Source organism: Carcharodon carcharias, chromosome 18 (assembly GCF_017639515.1).
Source record: "Carcharodon carcharias isolate sCarCar2 chromosome 18, sCarCar2.pri, whole genome shotgun sequence".
Taxonomy (NCBI): domain Eukaryota; kingdom Metazoa; phylum Chordata; class Chondrichthyes; order Lamniformes; family Lamnidae; genus Carcharodon; species Carcharodon carcharias.
The window spans coordinates 70,059,552-70,074,979 of NC_054484.1; the positions used below are offsets into that span (position 1 = coordinate 70,059,552).

The 15,428-nt window shown below is 39.4% G+C and overlaps 1 protein-coding gene across 1 annotated transcript in view; it reads right to left on the reverse strand.

The window, feature by feature from the left end:
• Positions 1-15,428, reverse strand: part of med14 (mediator complex subunit 14) — a 65,869-nt gene that overhangs the window by 30,332 nt on the left and 20,109 nt on the right. Inside the window, exons 12-17 of the mRNA XM_041210980.1 lie at positions 13,735-13,813; positions 13,414-13,573; positions 12,621-12,821; positions 9,002-9,136; positions 6,833-6,909; positions 1,375-1,535 (exon numbers count right to left, since the gene is read on the reverse strand). Coding sequence (XP_041066914.1) covers positions 1,375-1,535; positions 6,833-6,909; positions 9,002-9,136; positions 12,621-12,821; positions 13,414-13,573; positions 13,735-13,813 — 813 coding nt within the window. The remainder of the gene's footprint in view (positions 1-1,374; positions 1,536-6,832; positions 6,910-9,001; positions 9,137-12,620; positions 12,822-13,413; positions 13,574-13,734; positions 13,814-15,428) is intronic.

Genomic DNA, 15,428 nt, shown 5'->3' on the forward strand with positions numbered 1-15,428 from the left:
TTTCAGATCTAAAAGGAATACTGCAAGATATCTGTTACAAACCTTTTGATATTCTGATTGCTAAAATAGATGCTCATAACCATCTTTTGCAGTACAAAATCTAATTCCAAACCAAAGATGAGATCTGTAATATGTGATTAATGGTGCATTTACTAGTTTAGCTCTGGTATAATGCGGTTTTGGCTTTGTACTAATGCTAAATTTGTGAAGTGTAAATCAGGTGTCAAGACCCCAGTCCTTGGAGCCATGGAACCTCACTCATCTTTGCTCTGGTGTCAGGTTGCACATAACACTCTGGATTCATGCTGCATTTAAGCTATAAACATGTAGTACAAGTGAAATTCCTACTTTGTAATGATGTTGCAGTTTTATTTTGAATGCTCCCCAAGTTATTTTCTCAACTACAAGTTCTGTTTTCTTAATTAGGCTTTTAAAAGACTGAATGATTGTCAAACTAAGTAGAAAGTAACAACACATTCTATCCCAACTTATTTATTTGAAGAATTTTTTTGGCTTTTAATAAATATTATGCAAGGATATATCTGAACTACTCATATAACAAAACATTATACTTTGGAGTGAAAGATTTTATATGCTTTCATAAGATGTCTAGGACATTCAAGGTTTGATTTGCTCTGCCGTCATTTGCTTGTGGCACCCGAAGCTTCCTGGATCAGTATTTTATTTTTTGTACTTCAGAAAATTGGAGAAAAAATAAGTAACAACTGTAGAAGTAACTTTTCCACTAATTTGATTCAACATAAATACTACACAAGTCTTATATACTATTATGGTGACTAAAAACAGTTCTTTGCAAAGCTGTGATGCTTTTTGTGTTTAAGATGATAAGCAAACCATTCTAGTTTCCAGGTCATCACACTAGGTAATCTAAAACACCTTTTTTTATTCGTTCATGGGATCTGAGTGTCGCTGGCCAGGCCAGCATTTATTACCCATCACTAGTTGCCCTAGTTCAGAGGGCAGTTAAGAGTCAACCACATTGTTGTGGGTCTGGAGTCATATGTAGGCCAGACCAGGTAAGGACAGCAGATTTCCTTCCCTAAAGGGAATTCATGTATCAGATGGGTTTTTACAACAATCGACAATGGTTTCATGGTCATCATTAGACTTTTTAATTCCAGATTTTTTTTCTTGAATTCAATTCCACCATCTGCTGTGGTAGCGTTCGAACCCGGGTCCCCAGAGTATTACGCTGAGCCTCTGGGTTACTAGTCCAGCAACAATACATATCGAGATGTACATCACTTTGCATCTTATCCAGCATACAACTGCTGAATGAAGAAAAACTACTCAAAATTGAAGAATTTTGGAAGTGGTGTAGATATGTCAACATGGATGTTTAAAAGTATCTACCTTGCTCTTTGGCTGAAGTACTATTCAGAGGGCAATTGGCAAATACCAGTTCTGCCACCCAGGTCCGATTATTCCTTCCCTGCAATCGGAAAGTGCAATCCAGCAAAGATCGATCTAAGGCCTTCTGTGTCTCCTCACTGACACTTGTACATAGAGGAATCCTATGGAAAAACAAAAACTCACTTAGTTAAAAGTGAAGACTTTATACTCCCTGGAGATGAAGACTCAAAAGAAAAGTGAAGGGGCAAGGTTTTTAGTCCAACTAAACACTGCCAATCATCTTTTTTTAAATTGCGTCATAAATCAAAGGCTTCCCATCTTAAGATCCTAGAGTTGAAATTCCAGTATCAACTTATCTACTTCCAAATCAGTATGTTATGACAAAGTAGACAACAAAACAACATTGTTATTGTGCTTTATCACTAAGGAGCAGAGACAGACCTTTGGAAGGATTGATCTTACATAGTTACATGGTCTTAACAGCACAGGAACCGGGTATTCAGGCCAATAGGTCTTTATGCTACACATGAACCTCCTCTCACCATTTTCTATCTAATCCCATGAACATATTCTCCTGTCCCTTTCTATCTCATGTGCTTATCCAGCTTTTTCTAGGAGAAACATGGAGGGAACTGGGAAAAGAGTGCTTGATGAATCAATTGCTAAGTCTGGAATTCAGTGCAAGTAGGATTTTTACGAAGTATTTCTCAAGCTGTAATTACCTAGGATCCAGCTAAATTACCTAGTCAACACCCATTGCCAGGAAGTTTCTGTTAACTGTCAATCAGTTGAAAGTGTTTACTTTAATAAGTGTTAATTACTGTAGCATGAAGCTGAGTTAGCAGTTGTAACTTGGGGGTGAATCATAAGCTCTCTATACAAGACAGTGTTTGCGAATGCACAAAGTGAGGAAGCACAATGATATGGGAACAGAGTGCTTTGTGAACCAAGTGCTAAATCAGGTGTAGAGGGAGAAAGGCAATGCTGTTCTTTATTTTTTCGTTTTTCCTCCAGTAGCTGGGGCGTATTCTTCATTTGTCTGCAATTTAGGAGACTTTAATTTGCTATTACTTAAGATAACTAGTTCCTAATTTAAAGTAATCCAATAAATTAGGGTGAGACAGCTATGGCAGGGCAGGTGGTATGCCGTGACTGCAACATATGGGAGTTTGTGGAGTGTATGGCAGTCCTGGACAGTATCAGTGTCTGAAGCTTGAGCAACTTTGGCTTGGATTTGTTAAGCTGGAGTCTTAATGCAGACATTGTGGGACATCAGGATGGAGGAGAATTAACTGGACAGTTACACCATCGAAATTCAGTAGAATTTTAGAATTGGTCAATTGTCAGGGACAGGAGGTATGATTGAAAATCAGGCAGGTATGGGGATCCAGCATGTGGTAATGGAGGAACCTCAGCCCTTGACTTTTGACCTCTAGGTATGAGGTATTTGCTGCCTGTGTGGATGAGGACTAGGGCTGCGGGGTGGTTAAGCAAACTGACCATGTTGCTGAATGCCATTCAAGTGGGGCAAGTGAAAAGGAACATGGTAATGATAAGGGACAGTATATTCAGAGGGATAGATACTGTTGTCTGTGGTCATGAATGGGAGGAGTTCTGAAGGTCGTGTTGCTTGCCTGGTGCCAGAGTTAAGGACATCTCCTCGCAGCTGGAGACAAGCTTGGAGAGGGAGGGGGAGGATCTAGTTCTTCTGGTCCACATAGGAACCAATGACATATGTTGAACTAGAAATGTTGTTCTGCTCAGACTTGCAGGAGTCAGGGTCCAAATTAAAACACAGGTAATGATTTCTGAGTCATTTGGCATAGTGTCAATTGGCATAGAGTCAAACAGATTAGAGAATTAAACACGTGGCTCAAAAAGGGTGTAGGAAGATGGGATTTCAATTCACCAGGCACATGCACCAGTACTCAGGAGCTGTTCTGTGGGAATGAGCTCCACTTAAACCAGTCTGGGATCAGTGTCCAGGTGAATCATGTAACTAGGGCTGTAGGCAGGGCTTTAAAGTAAAAAAGGGGGTGGGGGGGGCTGTTCAGGTGAAGGGAGATTTAGAAATCTAAAGAGAAGTTCAGCCAATAGAACAGTGTTGCTATTAGGGTGAAGACAAGCAGAGCGGGACAGGAAGGGGACAAAATTTAATGGTAATAGTCCATTTACAAATGAGGTACATGCAAAGTAGCAAAATAAAATTTGAGGCTCTTTACCTGAATTGGTGAAGCATTCACAATAAGGTAGATGAACTAGTGTCACGAATAGTGATAAATGGTTTAGATCTAATCATCATTACAGAGACGTTCTAATAAGGTTGGGAAATAAATATTTCAGGGTACGCAACATTTCAAAAAGATAGGCAGAATGGAAGAGGAGGCAAAATTCCATAGATTCGAGAACAGTCTCAGCAGATTGGAAGTTAGCAAACGTAAGACTGCTATTAAAGAAAGGAAAGAGGGAAAAAACAATTAGCCTGAAATCAGTTGTCAGGAAAACATTAGAATTATTAAGGAAGTCTTATCAATGCACTTAGAAAAATCATAGTATAGTCAGACAAAGCCAACATGGTTTTACAAAAACATCATGATTGCCAAATTTATTAGAGTGTTTTGAGGATGTAATTAGTAGGATAGATATTTTTTTTGAACCATACAAAGTCTGGCTGAGAACAGGCATTTTGGTGCAGAATTCCCCGGAAGACGTCTGAGTCACAACATCAGAGGGAGTTCTTGGTCAAGGGAGGACAAAGAGGAAGGCATTAAAAAATCAACTGCTGTTCGGCCAAAAGAGTCCAGAAAACCTGCAAGTGCCAGCACATGCAAAATTAGTGAGGAATAGGAAACCTCCACTCGCTCCCAAAAATCTGCTGAGTATACTTGAAAAGGCAAGCCTCCAAATATTCCACTACAGAAGGCATCGCATCTGCTAAATCGAACCTCATGTTTCAAGCCCTTCACTTTGGAAAGAAGGAATTCAAGCAATGGGCCCGCCATCATATCCTATTTTAAGATTTTATATCTTAAGTATCTTTTTTCTCTTTATTTGCATTTTACTTTTTGTGCCTGTATTTTAGTTAATAACTTTATAACTTTTGCCTAAGTAACTTTCAGCAGTTGTTTTGTAATAAACTAACCTTTATCCTGTTCAAGATTAAAGCTTTGCTGCTGATTGCGCACGCGCGCGCACACACACAATAGGCCACTTTGAGGAAATGCCTTTTACTTGGCCATGCCAGTGGGGAAGTGAGAGGTTATTCACTTTGGATTTAAGAACAGAAAAGCAGAATATTTTTTAAGAGGCATGAAACCTGTAAATATTGATGTTTAGGGAGAATTGGGTGTACTCGTAAAAGGAACACAGCAAGCGAGCATGAAGGTACAGCAGGCAATTAGGAAGGCAAATGGCATGTTGGTCATCATTGCAAAGGGATTGGATAAGTATAAGTAAGGCTTGCTATAATTGTAAGGGCTTTCATCAGACCACACCTTGTGTGCCATTTTGATCTCCATATTTGAGGAAGCATATACTTGCATTGGAAGCGGTACAGCGAGGTTCACTTGACTGGTTCCTGGGATTAAATGGTTGTCTTTGATGAAAGGCTGAGTAAATTAGGGCTATGCTGTTTGGAGTTTAGAAGAATAAGAGGTGGTCTCATTGAAATATACAAGATTCTGAAGGGGCTTGATAAGGTAAAGAAGTTCCTCCTGAATTTCCTATTGAATTTATTAGTGGCTAAACTAGTTCTGGTCTTCCCCACAAGTCTTAACATCTTGTCAACATCTACCCAATCAAACGTTTTAATAACCTTAAAGACCTATCAGGTCAATTTTCTCTTTTCTAGGGTAAGGTGCCGACAACCTGTTCAATCTTTCCTGATAGGTATAACCACTCAGTTCTGGTATCATCTGAATAAATATTTTTTGCATCTTCTCCAATGTCTCTATATCCTTTAATAACATGGGAGCCAAAACTGTTCACAGTATTCCAAGTGTGGTCGAACCAAGATTCTATACAAATGTAACAAACTTCTCTCCTTTTCAATTGTATCCCTGCAGAAATGAACCCCAGTGTTTCGTTTGCCTTTTTTTAAGATGGCCTTATTAACCTGCATTGCTCACTTTAGTAATTTGTGTATCTTTACCCTGATCCCTCTGCCCATTTAGACAAATTGGGCCAGATCTTCTGGTATCAGTTGCTGATGCATGTCAGGACATGGCAGCAGTTCATACACATGCAGATGCACTGTAATTGCCCAGGAAATTTAAACTCCGTTGGGCTGATCTGCACTGCCGGGGACCCTCCGCGAATGTCTCTCATATTGATCTCAGTCAGAGACTTAGGTTAGATATGCACTTACCTGGATATTTAACCCTAGAATTGTTACACTGTTTAATCTCTGGTGTAATTTAGTGATTAACAGTGCAACTCAATCCAATATCCCACACACCCCCAGCCCGACTACCCACTCTCTCAATCATCCCACTGAGAGACTTGAAGCCTTTAAAAACTTATATGAATACAGCAGCTGATGTTGTAAAAAGGGAGAATGTCCTCTGTGTTGCTCCTGTTTGCCAGCCTTCTCCTAGATGGCTGCGCCGAAGCTTCGTTGTTCCAGCTGGGATCGGAAGTCCCGGCTGAAATTGCGCAAATAGGTGAGCATGCAGTGATCTCCGCAGTCAGTAGCAACGCGCACAGCATCGCCGCTGATCGTAAGATCTGGCCCTTAGTTTCCAAGGCGTATGTGGAAGTCTTAATTTTGATATGCCCACAAAATTATACTATATCTGTTACGTGGTAAGCACCAGGAAAGAGTGAATGACTAGAATAGAATGGTCTGGCCCATTGTAATTGATAGATAAAAGCAAAATACTGCAGATGCTGGAAATCTGAAATAAAAACAGAAAATGCTGGCAAAACACAGTTTTATCAACATTTTCTGTTTTTTATTATAGTTGATAGACATGTTGCTGCACTTAGAAATATTTAATCCCAACTCTTCCTTTAGCTTGGCACCTTGCTTCTGATTACAAAAAGAATAGAACTGACAAAGTCGCAGATTTACATGAGACTGGACGATCTGAATTAAAGTTTGATGCTAATGCATAGAACTTAGAAGCTTGGTGCGCAGTCAGACATTTGAAAAATTTGTGAATAAGAATACAGTTGACACCACTGATTGAAGTTCACATCATGTGTCATCTAAAGTGAACAAATATTCATCCAATTTTTAGAGTTTACCAGTATGCATGAAAATTTCTAACAGTTGAAATCCTACTTGTTTCATCAGTATTTGATGAGTTATTTGTTTTGCCAGAAAGCAAGAGAAGAGGTTAAAAACTGCCCCCAATTCTGTTGAATAATCAACAAAATGACATCTTTCTTGTGAAATTAAAATAGGTAAGCAGTCTTACTGCACCACAAGTTGGAAGAAAAAAAATGGTAAAGTTACCTTAGTATGCGTATAGCATGACTACAGCCATCTCCTTCCACTTGAACTCCTTGGTGAGGAATCTCCATAGCAGAAAGCTTTAAAACAATGCATCCACTTAACAATCGAATGTTTTTGAAATAACTGCATCAAAAACTGCAAATCATTTTTCTAGGTCTTAAATAAACAAACTTAGGAACATTTCATTATACAGTAATACAAATACCAGAGTGTATGTGAAAAACTTGATCTTTTTTCAATAGAACACCTATAATGGTGATATTATAGTTTGTTTAAAATTAAAAAAAGAGACAAGGTAGATTGAATTCCAGTCATCAAGGGTCAAGAATGAGTGGGCACAGATAAAAGATTAAATCTAAGAGATTTAGAATATAAAGCATGAGAGATTTGTGAAGATGTAGCCCTCGAAGCGAATCCCAATAGTTGAAGCAGAAATGATGTCAGCATTCAAGATTAGATTTGACAGGTGGATGAAAGAAATGGGTTGAACGGGTATGGAATCGGGGTGGATAAATATGATTTAAATTATTTACTCACATGGAATGTAAACACTAACATGGAGATGTTGAACCAAAAAGGGTTGTTTCATGTTGTAAAGTCTATATATGTACCCAATAAACACAAATAACGAATACAAATGAAAGCCTCTGTTAAAAGATTCAGAAAATTTAACTTCTTAAATTTTCTACTTTTCCCATTTGCAAAAAGAATTTCCAGCTGCTTGGGTACAGCTCTATAGGCATCCTCCAGTACTTTATGCAAGTAGTTATTCTTGACATTTGAGCCTGGACAGAAAGTATTAACAGGCCACTTGATTGGAAGGACATTGTGGGTAAATTCAATTCATACATCATCTGATATTCATACATGTGCATTTTCCAGCAAGAGTTACTCTTGGAATAAGTGAAAGGATACTCCTCAAACTAAGCACAAAGGCAGATTACACCACACTTCTGCCACCCCAAGCTCACATGATCCAACGCAGCACAAAGGGAGAACTGAACCTAGAACACTTTGGTCCGTATGGCACAGTTATTTGCTATCCTTATCGGGAAGACAAAATAAAATTGTTATTGAATTCTGCCATTTGAGCCCATTATTTTACTGATTTCATGCCTTTAATGCTCTGCAGGATTCTGATCCCAGTTTTAAAACCATTCCAGTTGTTAATATTTGTACCTTTGTCATTATCAGCTTACTGGGATCTACTAAAATATGCATATACCTAAAGGCAAATAAAAGCTTACTTCTAAGAACATTAGAAGGATAGACCAGGCAGTAAAGGTTGCTGATGCATGATCAAACAATCTAAAAATCTAGCTTATGTAAGATGACCCAGCAATTCTCAGAGCATGGAACACCATCTAGAGCAGCTAAAGATCAAGTCAATTGGTTGCCAGGTTTGGACAAGTTTCACCAACAACTGCTAAATGTAAGGCTATGGAGACAGTCACTCCATCTTCAGCAAAAAAGGGAAGAAGCTGACAAGACCTGGTCCACAAACCAGGTCAATATGCTGTCAAATCTCTCCATGCTATATTGAAGGATACTTCTGGTATCCACTTAGGTCAAGGGCTCCCTTTTATTGTTCACATTACAATAACTTCAAATAAAACTGTTACAAATTTGGGTCTGCTGAAGATACCCCCTTGGATTCAGTTGCTCCTAAAAAATACTTGTGCAGCATTCCATTGCCAAAAACACTCAACTGCTTTTCTTAATGTTGCCTAACATTTATCTCATTGCTGTTTGTGGGACTTCAATTTGTAGAAATTGGCATTTACTTATATCACAATTGTGGCCAATCTTCAAAATACTTGACTGACTGTGAAGTGCTTTGGGACATCCTGAGGCCATGGAAGGCACTATATAAATGTAAGATCTTTCTGTTGCTCAGGTGCAAACACACATTTCTGTTCATTCTTTTTCATCCTTTAGTGGAAAGATGTGAAAAAATTCCACAAAGTGAGACAAGCGTAATAGTGACATACTGTGCAAAACCACTGATGGTTATTTCTATTTGTTGGTGCCCATTTCCTACTTTTTCTGTGGTATAAGGCCAATATATTGGAGATCTGACTCACTGAGAAGCAGTGTTTTCAATGAAGATTGAAAGATCAAAAGCTTATTCAAAAGAAATTACATTAAAAAAATTCCAAAGCTTCTTACCTCACAACGAAGTCCAATAAATGGCATGTTTGAGTCGCACATAGCTACCAGGTGTGCTAGGACCTTATTAAAGGCACACATTTCCCCCGTCCTCTTGGGTTTCTTAGGTTCTGTAGGTCCTTGATCAGCAGACAACTACAATGAAAACACATTTGCCAATTATCAGAGGATTTTAAAAAGCTTAGCAGGTCAAGCTGTCTTCTAAAGGCAAATTTTACAAAACACTTGCCCGTAGTTTGAAGCATCACAGCTCTTAAGCGTGTGCCATAGAATCAATTGTGAAGGTTAGCATCCTGATATACCGTGCTCCATTTCACAGTGCAAAAACCATTGAGCTTTCTGCAGGCTGCCCTTTGGTGCCCACTTGCAGATCAAATGGCAGCTTGACAACATATAACTCTTCCTCGTCAACACTTAAATAAGTAGTAAGAGTTGGAGTTGGCCCTTTGAACCTGTACTGTCATTCAACAAGATCATAGCATTGGTGGTGGTTTGGGGGGGGGGTGGGGGGGGGGTGTAGTCGGTGGGGTGAGTCAGAGTCCTGTAGGGGGTTGGGGTAAGTCAATCAGTGTTATAATTACCCAGGAGTTAGATGTGGTTTTAATTCTTCTACGTTTCTCTGTTGCTGCAAAACAGTTAGAAACATTGAAGTTCATAATTTAAACTAGAGTTTTGGATTCCCATTGCTGGCAATTGCCCAAAGGAAGTTTGAACTCCCTAGGCAATTGCCTTGCAACCCTTATCTGGGGACTTCCAGGAGGGAATTGGGGTGGGGGGGCGGGGCAGGGTGTCCCCAATGCGTCTTTGGGGTAGCCCACCAATCTACATTAGACAACTCGCTCCCCCAACCCCCCCCCCAATTTATTTAGTTTGCTCTGTTTAGATTTAAGATACTACTATTGGACTAAATTAAAGCAGTTTCAAACTCAATATAAACTTCTATCATATTATGGTCACTTTTCCTTAAAGGCCACTTTACTACAAAGTAATTAATTAACCCTTCTTCATTGCAAACCTCTTTTCATCCCTCCACAGCTATTGTCTTGACAGACTACTAGGCTGACATGTAATCATGGATGAGCCTTAATTCCACCTGTTAACATTGGGACACAGAGCATATTTAGCCTCTGCCATAAACTCGACACTTTTGTCACCAATTACAAACACGCCCTAGCCATTGACTCAGGCTGCTCGCAATCTCATTGCCCCAGTCAACTGTTACCCGAGCTTCCCACTTCTCAAGTACTCTTTTTTTAAAAAATTCATTCACAGAACATGGGCTTTGCTGGCCGGGCCAGCATTTATTGCCCACCCTTAATTGCCCTTGAGAAGGTAGTGGTGAGCTGCCTTCTTGAACCGTTGCAGTCCATATGATGTAGGTACACCCAAAGTGCTGTTAGGAAGAGAGCTCCAGGATTTTGACCCAGTGACAGTGAAGGAACGGTGATAAATTTCCAAGTCAGGATGATGAGTGACTTGGAGGGGAACTTCTAGGTGGTGGTGTTCCCATCTATCTGCTGCTCTTGTCCTTCTAGGTGGTAGTGATCGTGGGTTGGAAGGTGCTGTCGAAGGAGCCTTGGTGAATTCTTGCACTGCATCTTGTAGATGGTACACAGCGCTGCTACTGTGCGTCAGTGGTGGAGGGAGTGAATGTTTATGGATGTGGTTCCAATCAAGCGGGCTGCTTTGTCCTGGATGGTGTCAAGCTTCTTGAGCGTTGTTGGAGCTGCCACCATATTCTGGACAGTGTCAAGCTTCTTGAGTGTTGTGGGAGCTGCCATCTCTGTCACCATGATTCCCATAATTTGTCTCAACACCTATCGCAGCCTATCTGGAGCTGAAATCCTCATCCAAACCTATGACCTCTAGACCCAGCTACTGCAATAGCTAGTATCCCATCCTCTTCCTCTTTCCCTAAACTTCAGCTCATTCAAAACTCAACTACTCATTTCCTTTTGCACCTTTGCAGGTACAATTAGTAATATTTCCCTCTGGGTAAGAGGGAGAAGGAGGAGAAAGGAATTACTACTGAGGTGGTTAAGGCTTGCCAGGGGGTACTGATGATGGGCAGGTGAAAATCTATTCCTTCAGAAGCACGGATACATGTTTAGGCAGGGCCCAAATTCGAAGAATTATAAGGTATCGACTGAGTATTCCAGTCTAATAGCATAGCAACAATAGGCAACACAGTGAGTGGAACAAGATGATACCTAATATTTCATGATCGTCAATCAAACTGGACTCAAGCTCATGATGTCAATTGTAACTGCAATACTCAACATTCACCACAGGATGGCATTGTAGCAATGTACTTCTCAGAGATCGGGATCACAGGGCAACGGACATCTTAGAAACAGAATCTGACAGCATGGAAGAAGGCCATTTGACCATCGTGCCTGTGCCAGTTCTTTGAAGAAGTTACCAAGTTAGTTACAAGCCCCAGCTCTTTAACCATAAAGCATGTCACAGAAATTGAGTTTTGTCTGCACCTTAATCCCCCCCACCCCCACATATAGGTTCCATTCCTCAGGGCTATTTAGCAGTAGTATTGGCGCAGATGCACTTCTTTGCCCCTCGTCAGGTGTTCTCATCATTATATTATTCCTTCTGTTCAAGTTCACTATAATATCCATTTTTTCTTCTGATCATATTGGTCTTCCATTCTCCTACTTGATCCTCAGTTTCTAGCTTGTGGTCTTGTAGTTCTAATTTTCTTCTAGCTTGGTTCATTTGGTAAGACTCTCACAGCTGAGACCTTCGTGGGTTCAGGACACAATCCAAAATTCCAGCACTTAATCTGCATTAATACTTCAATTCCATACTGAAGCAATGCTGCATTGTTAGAGGCACCAACATTTCAATGAGACTTTAAACCTGCGCAAGTGGACAACAGTGAAAGTTCTACCGTCATATCCAAAGTTCGTACTCTAACCATAACCAGAAAAAGTCAACTGGTATCAATCTTCTTGCTGTTTGCTTTAACTTGTTTTGCACAAAGTAGCTGCTATACTCACCAATATAATAACAATGACTGCACTTGAAAATAATTATATATAAACTGCTTTGGAATATCCTGAGAATATCCTGCACTATTATAAATACATCCTCTTTTTTCTTTACCGCCGCTCCACTCAAGCACAGATGGTTATTAACTTCGTTCCAAAAAACTAAGCAGAATATGTAATCTTAACAGTCCCATTAGGTAGTCCTTATGCCTTAAACTTTATTTCGCTCATACTATTCCAGAGTTGAAATCAGACACCCACTTAGGTAAACAATTTAGTTTGCACTGTGCATCATGTAATATTCTATAATGCAGCTTTCAAAATGTGACTGCACTGTATTTGTATCTTACATCGCATACCTAAGTCACTCCAATACCTGTCTTTTAAATATAAGGGAATAACTTTCTATTCACAATATGTATTAATCTTTCTTCATGAGCACAAAAATGTAAAATAAATAAGGAGCAAACAGCTTTTTTCACCTAATACCTACAGGAAATCAATGCGCACTATAAATAGTTTAAAAAAGTCTGAAGTGTTAATTGCATCTAATATTAATTTTGGAATTTTTACAGTCAAAGGCCATGGCCTTCATTTTAATACCAGATCCAAACCTTGTGCTTATCTCCAGCCTTGGCCTGCTTCCCAGTTTTTGCATCCAGTATTAGATCCTCAATGTTTGGTTTGAACTGTTGCAAAAGTAGTGCAGTGGGAGGACAGTCGTCTGGATCAGTCAGCCCGTGACTTACAGAGAGGAAGTGGTATTTATACTGTAGTTCTATGGGAAAACCTGGCCTGTCTAACATTTCCACAACCTGAAAGAACAAAGAAGAAAACATTAATATCCACTTGATGTCCAATAAGAACTTCAGGGAAAAAAAACTTAGCCCATTACATTTAGCAACGTTTCATTTGATTTAAATAAGATATATAAATATTGACTGAACATAGCACTCAAAACAGGCAAAAATGTTTCAAGAAAGGGAAGACAACATTAACTGTTCTTGCACACCTTCATGCAGGCAATTAAAAGTAACAAAAATAGAGGCCTGGAAGTCTGCCAGCTTCCTGGCCTCTTGGTCTGGGATTGGTGTGTAATTAGGATGATTTGGAAGCGAGGAGTGACGGAAACATAAAAAAAAAGAAACTACTCAGCAGATCTGACAGCATCAGTGGAGAGAGAAACCAAATTATCATCAGTGACCCTTCATCTGATCTAGGAAAAGTTAGAAATGCAAACCAGTGAAGGAAGCATTTACTTGCACTAAAAAATATATTTTATAAATAACAACATAACCGATGACTACAAGCAATTCTCTTGATGCTAAACATTCCAGATCAATAAACAATTTCTTAAACAATACTTAGCTGTAACCAAAGAATGCTTTATCAGCGAAATAAACTTACAATATAATACTGAGGAAGGCGTGTTAGCTTGATGAATAGTTTGTGTTTTGAGAGATTTCCAACTGGATGAGAGGAAAAGTTTGAAAGATGTAAGGTCTCACTGCAGACTGTGGGAAGGTGTTTCATAGACTGCTTGCATCTTTGTTGTCCAAGCCAAAACCTGGAGGAACATTTTTTTCTTGAAATCAAGGGTACATTTGAACAAATATTGCCCAAATTTGACAAGATAAATATGAAAGAATAGATTTCTATTTCTTTTCTAAGTTGGTTTTTATTTCCTCCCTTTTATTACCTTGGAACAAAATGGCATTTCATACTTACTTTAGCTGCTGAAGCCAAGGAATAATTCGCTTCATCTCATCATTGATGGACTTTTCAATATCGTCTAATGTAGTTTGGTCTAATTAAGAAAAATAGCAACATAACATTGAAAGACCAACAAAATACAAATAATTTACACAACATTGGATAACACAAGGGAAAATGGGGGTAAGACAATTTGAAATACATGTATCATTTAATATACATGCCTTGGAGTTAACATGTTTGCTGACTTAATTCCTGCTGTTTTTGATATGAAATCTCAGTTAACAATAATGACAACTTCACAACAAAATTTCAAGATTGCACTGATCATTCAAATCATCGCAATAAAGATGTGACTTCTTGTCTTACTTTGCAGCTTATAACACTGCAAAGATAGGATGGCATCACTGGTGAAAGTTCATGGCAATTATTTTTAGTTAGGAAATTATAGCACAGGTTAGTGACTGTTTTACACTTAATACATCATGAGCAACTTCTAGGTCGATCAGTGAGATGAAGCTCACCTACCAGATATGACACCACCTGACACGCCTCAAATGTTAGCATATATATGTGAATGGGAGGAAACAACTTATATTGGGATAACTGACCTCCTTGAAATTATACACCCAATTCCAAAATCTAGTGTTGCTGAATCTTACGCCAGTCAAAGATTTTTTGTCATTGAAATAATTAAAGTTTATCTACAAATAAGCATTGGGAAATACTTATAACCTTGTGTGTGGATGCTAAACCAAGTTTTCTTATTTAGAAAATATTGTACTTTACACAATCCCAAATTTAACAGCAGGCTTTATGGGTCCGAATTTAATTCTGTGCAAATGGATGGGTTTTGAATGAGTTAAAAGTTTTGGCTTAAATGACTATTTTGTAAGAAATGCTTCAATTAGGCTTTAAGAATAAACTTTCCTGCGATTGCATAGATTTCCTGTGATTCATCAAAAAGTGCATTTTGCTTGTTATAGCCTTACTCTTGCTTAACTTTATTTTTAAGAAGTGAATACCTCGTTTAATTTCAAGTTTTGCAAGAAAGATTTTCTTGACATGCAATTTTTAATCAGTTATAAAAAAGTCAAATGCTTACAAATCTCAGGCTGGATTTTATACTGGGAGCATAAAGGTCAGGAGTGAGCCCACTCCCACATGGCCAGCTCACCTTGCAGACATTTAATGGCCGATGGGCTTCCCATTGGGGAAGAAGACTTGCCGCTGAGAGCTGCTGGTCAATCAAACTACCAGCAGCTGTATGGTCCTAGCAGTGGGACTGTCTCCAGTCCTCTACAGTGATTGCCAACAAAGCTGGATGTGAAGGTAGGGTGGGGAGGGGGCTCTCACTAAGATAACAGGCCCCTGTAAAAGTGGGCATGGAAAATAGGGGGTGGGGGGGGGGGTTGCTGCAGCAGGCAGAACAAGCGGGGAAGGAAACAAGGTTCTGGGAAGACCTTGGGGCGGGGAAGCCTCTGATGGGCACAGGGAACCTGAAATTGAGGCTCCCTCCCAACCTTGCTTGCCACCAGCTTGCACAGTGAAAGCTGCCAGGCGGGACTTCTTCCCCAATGGGAAGCCCAACGGCCATTAAATGTCTGCAAGGTGAGCTGGCCATGTGGGAGTGGGCTCACCCCTGATGTTTATGCTCCCAGTATAAAATCCAGCCTGAAGTTTGTAAGCATTTGACTTTTTTTATAACT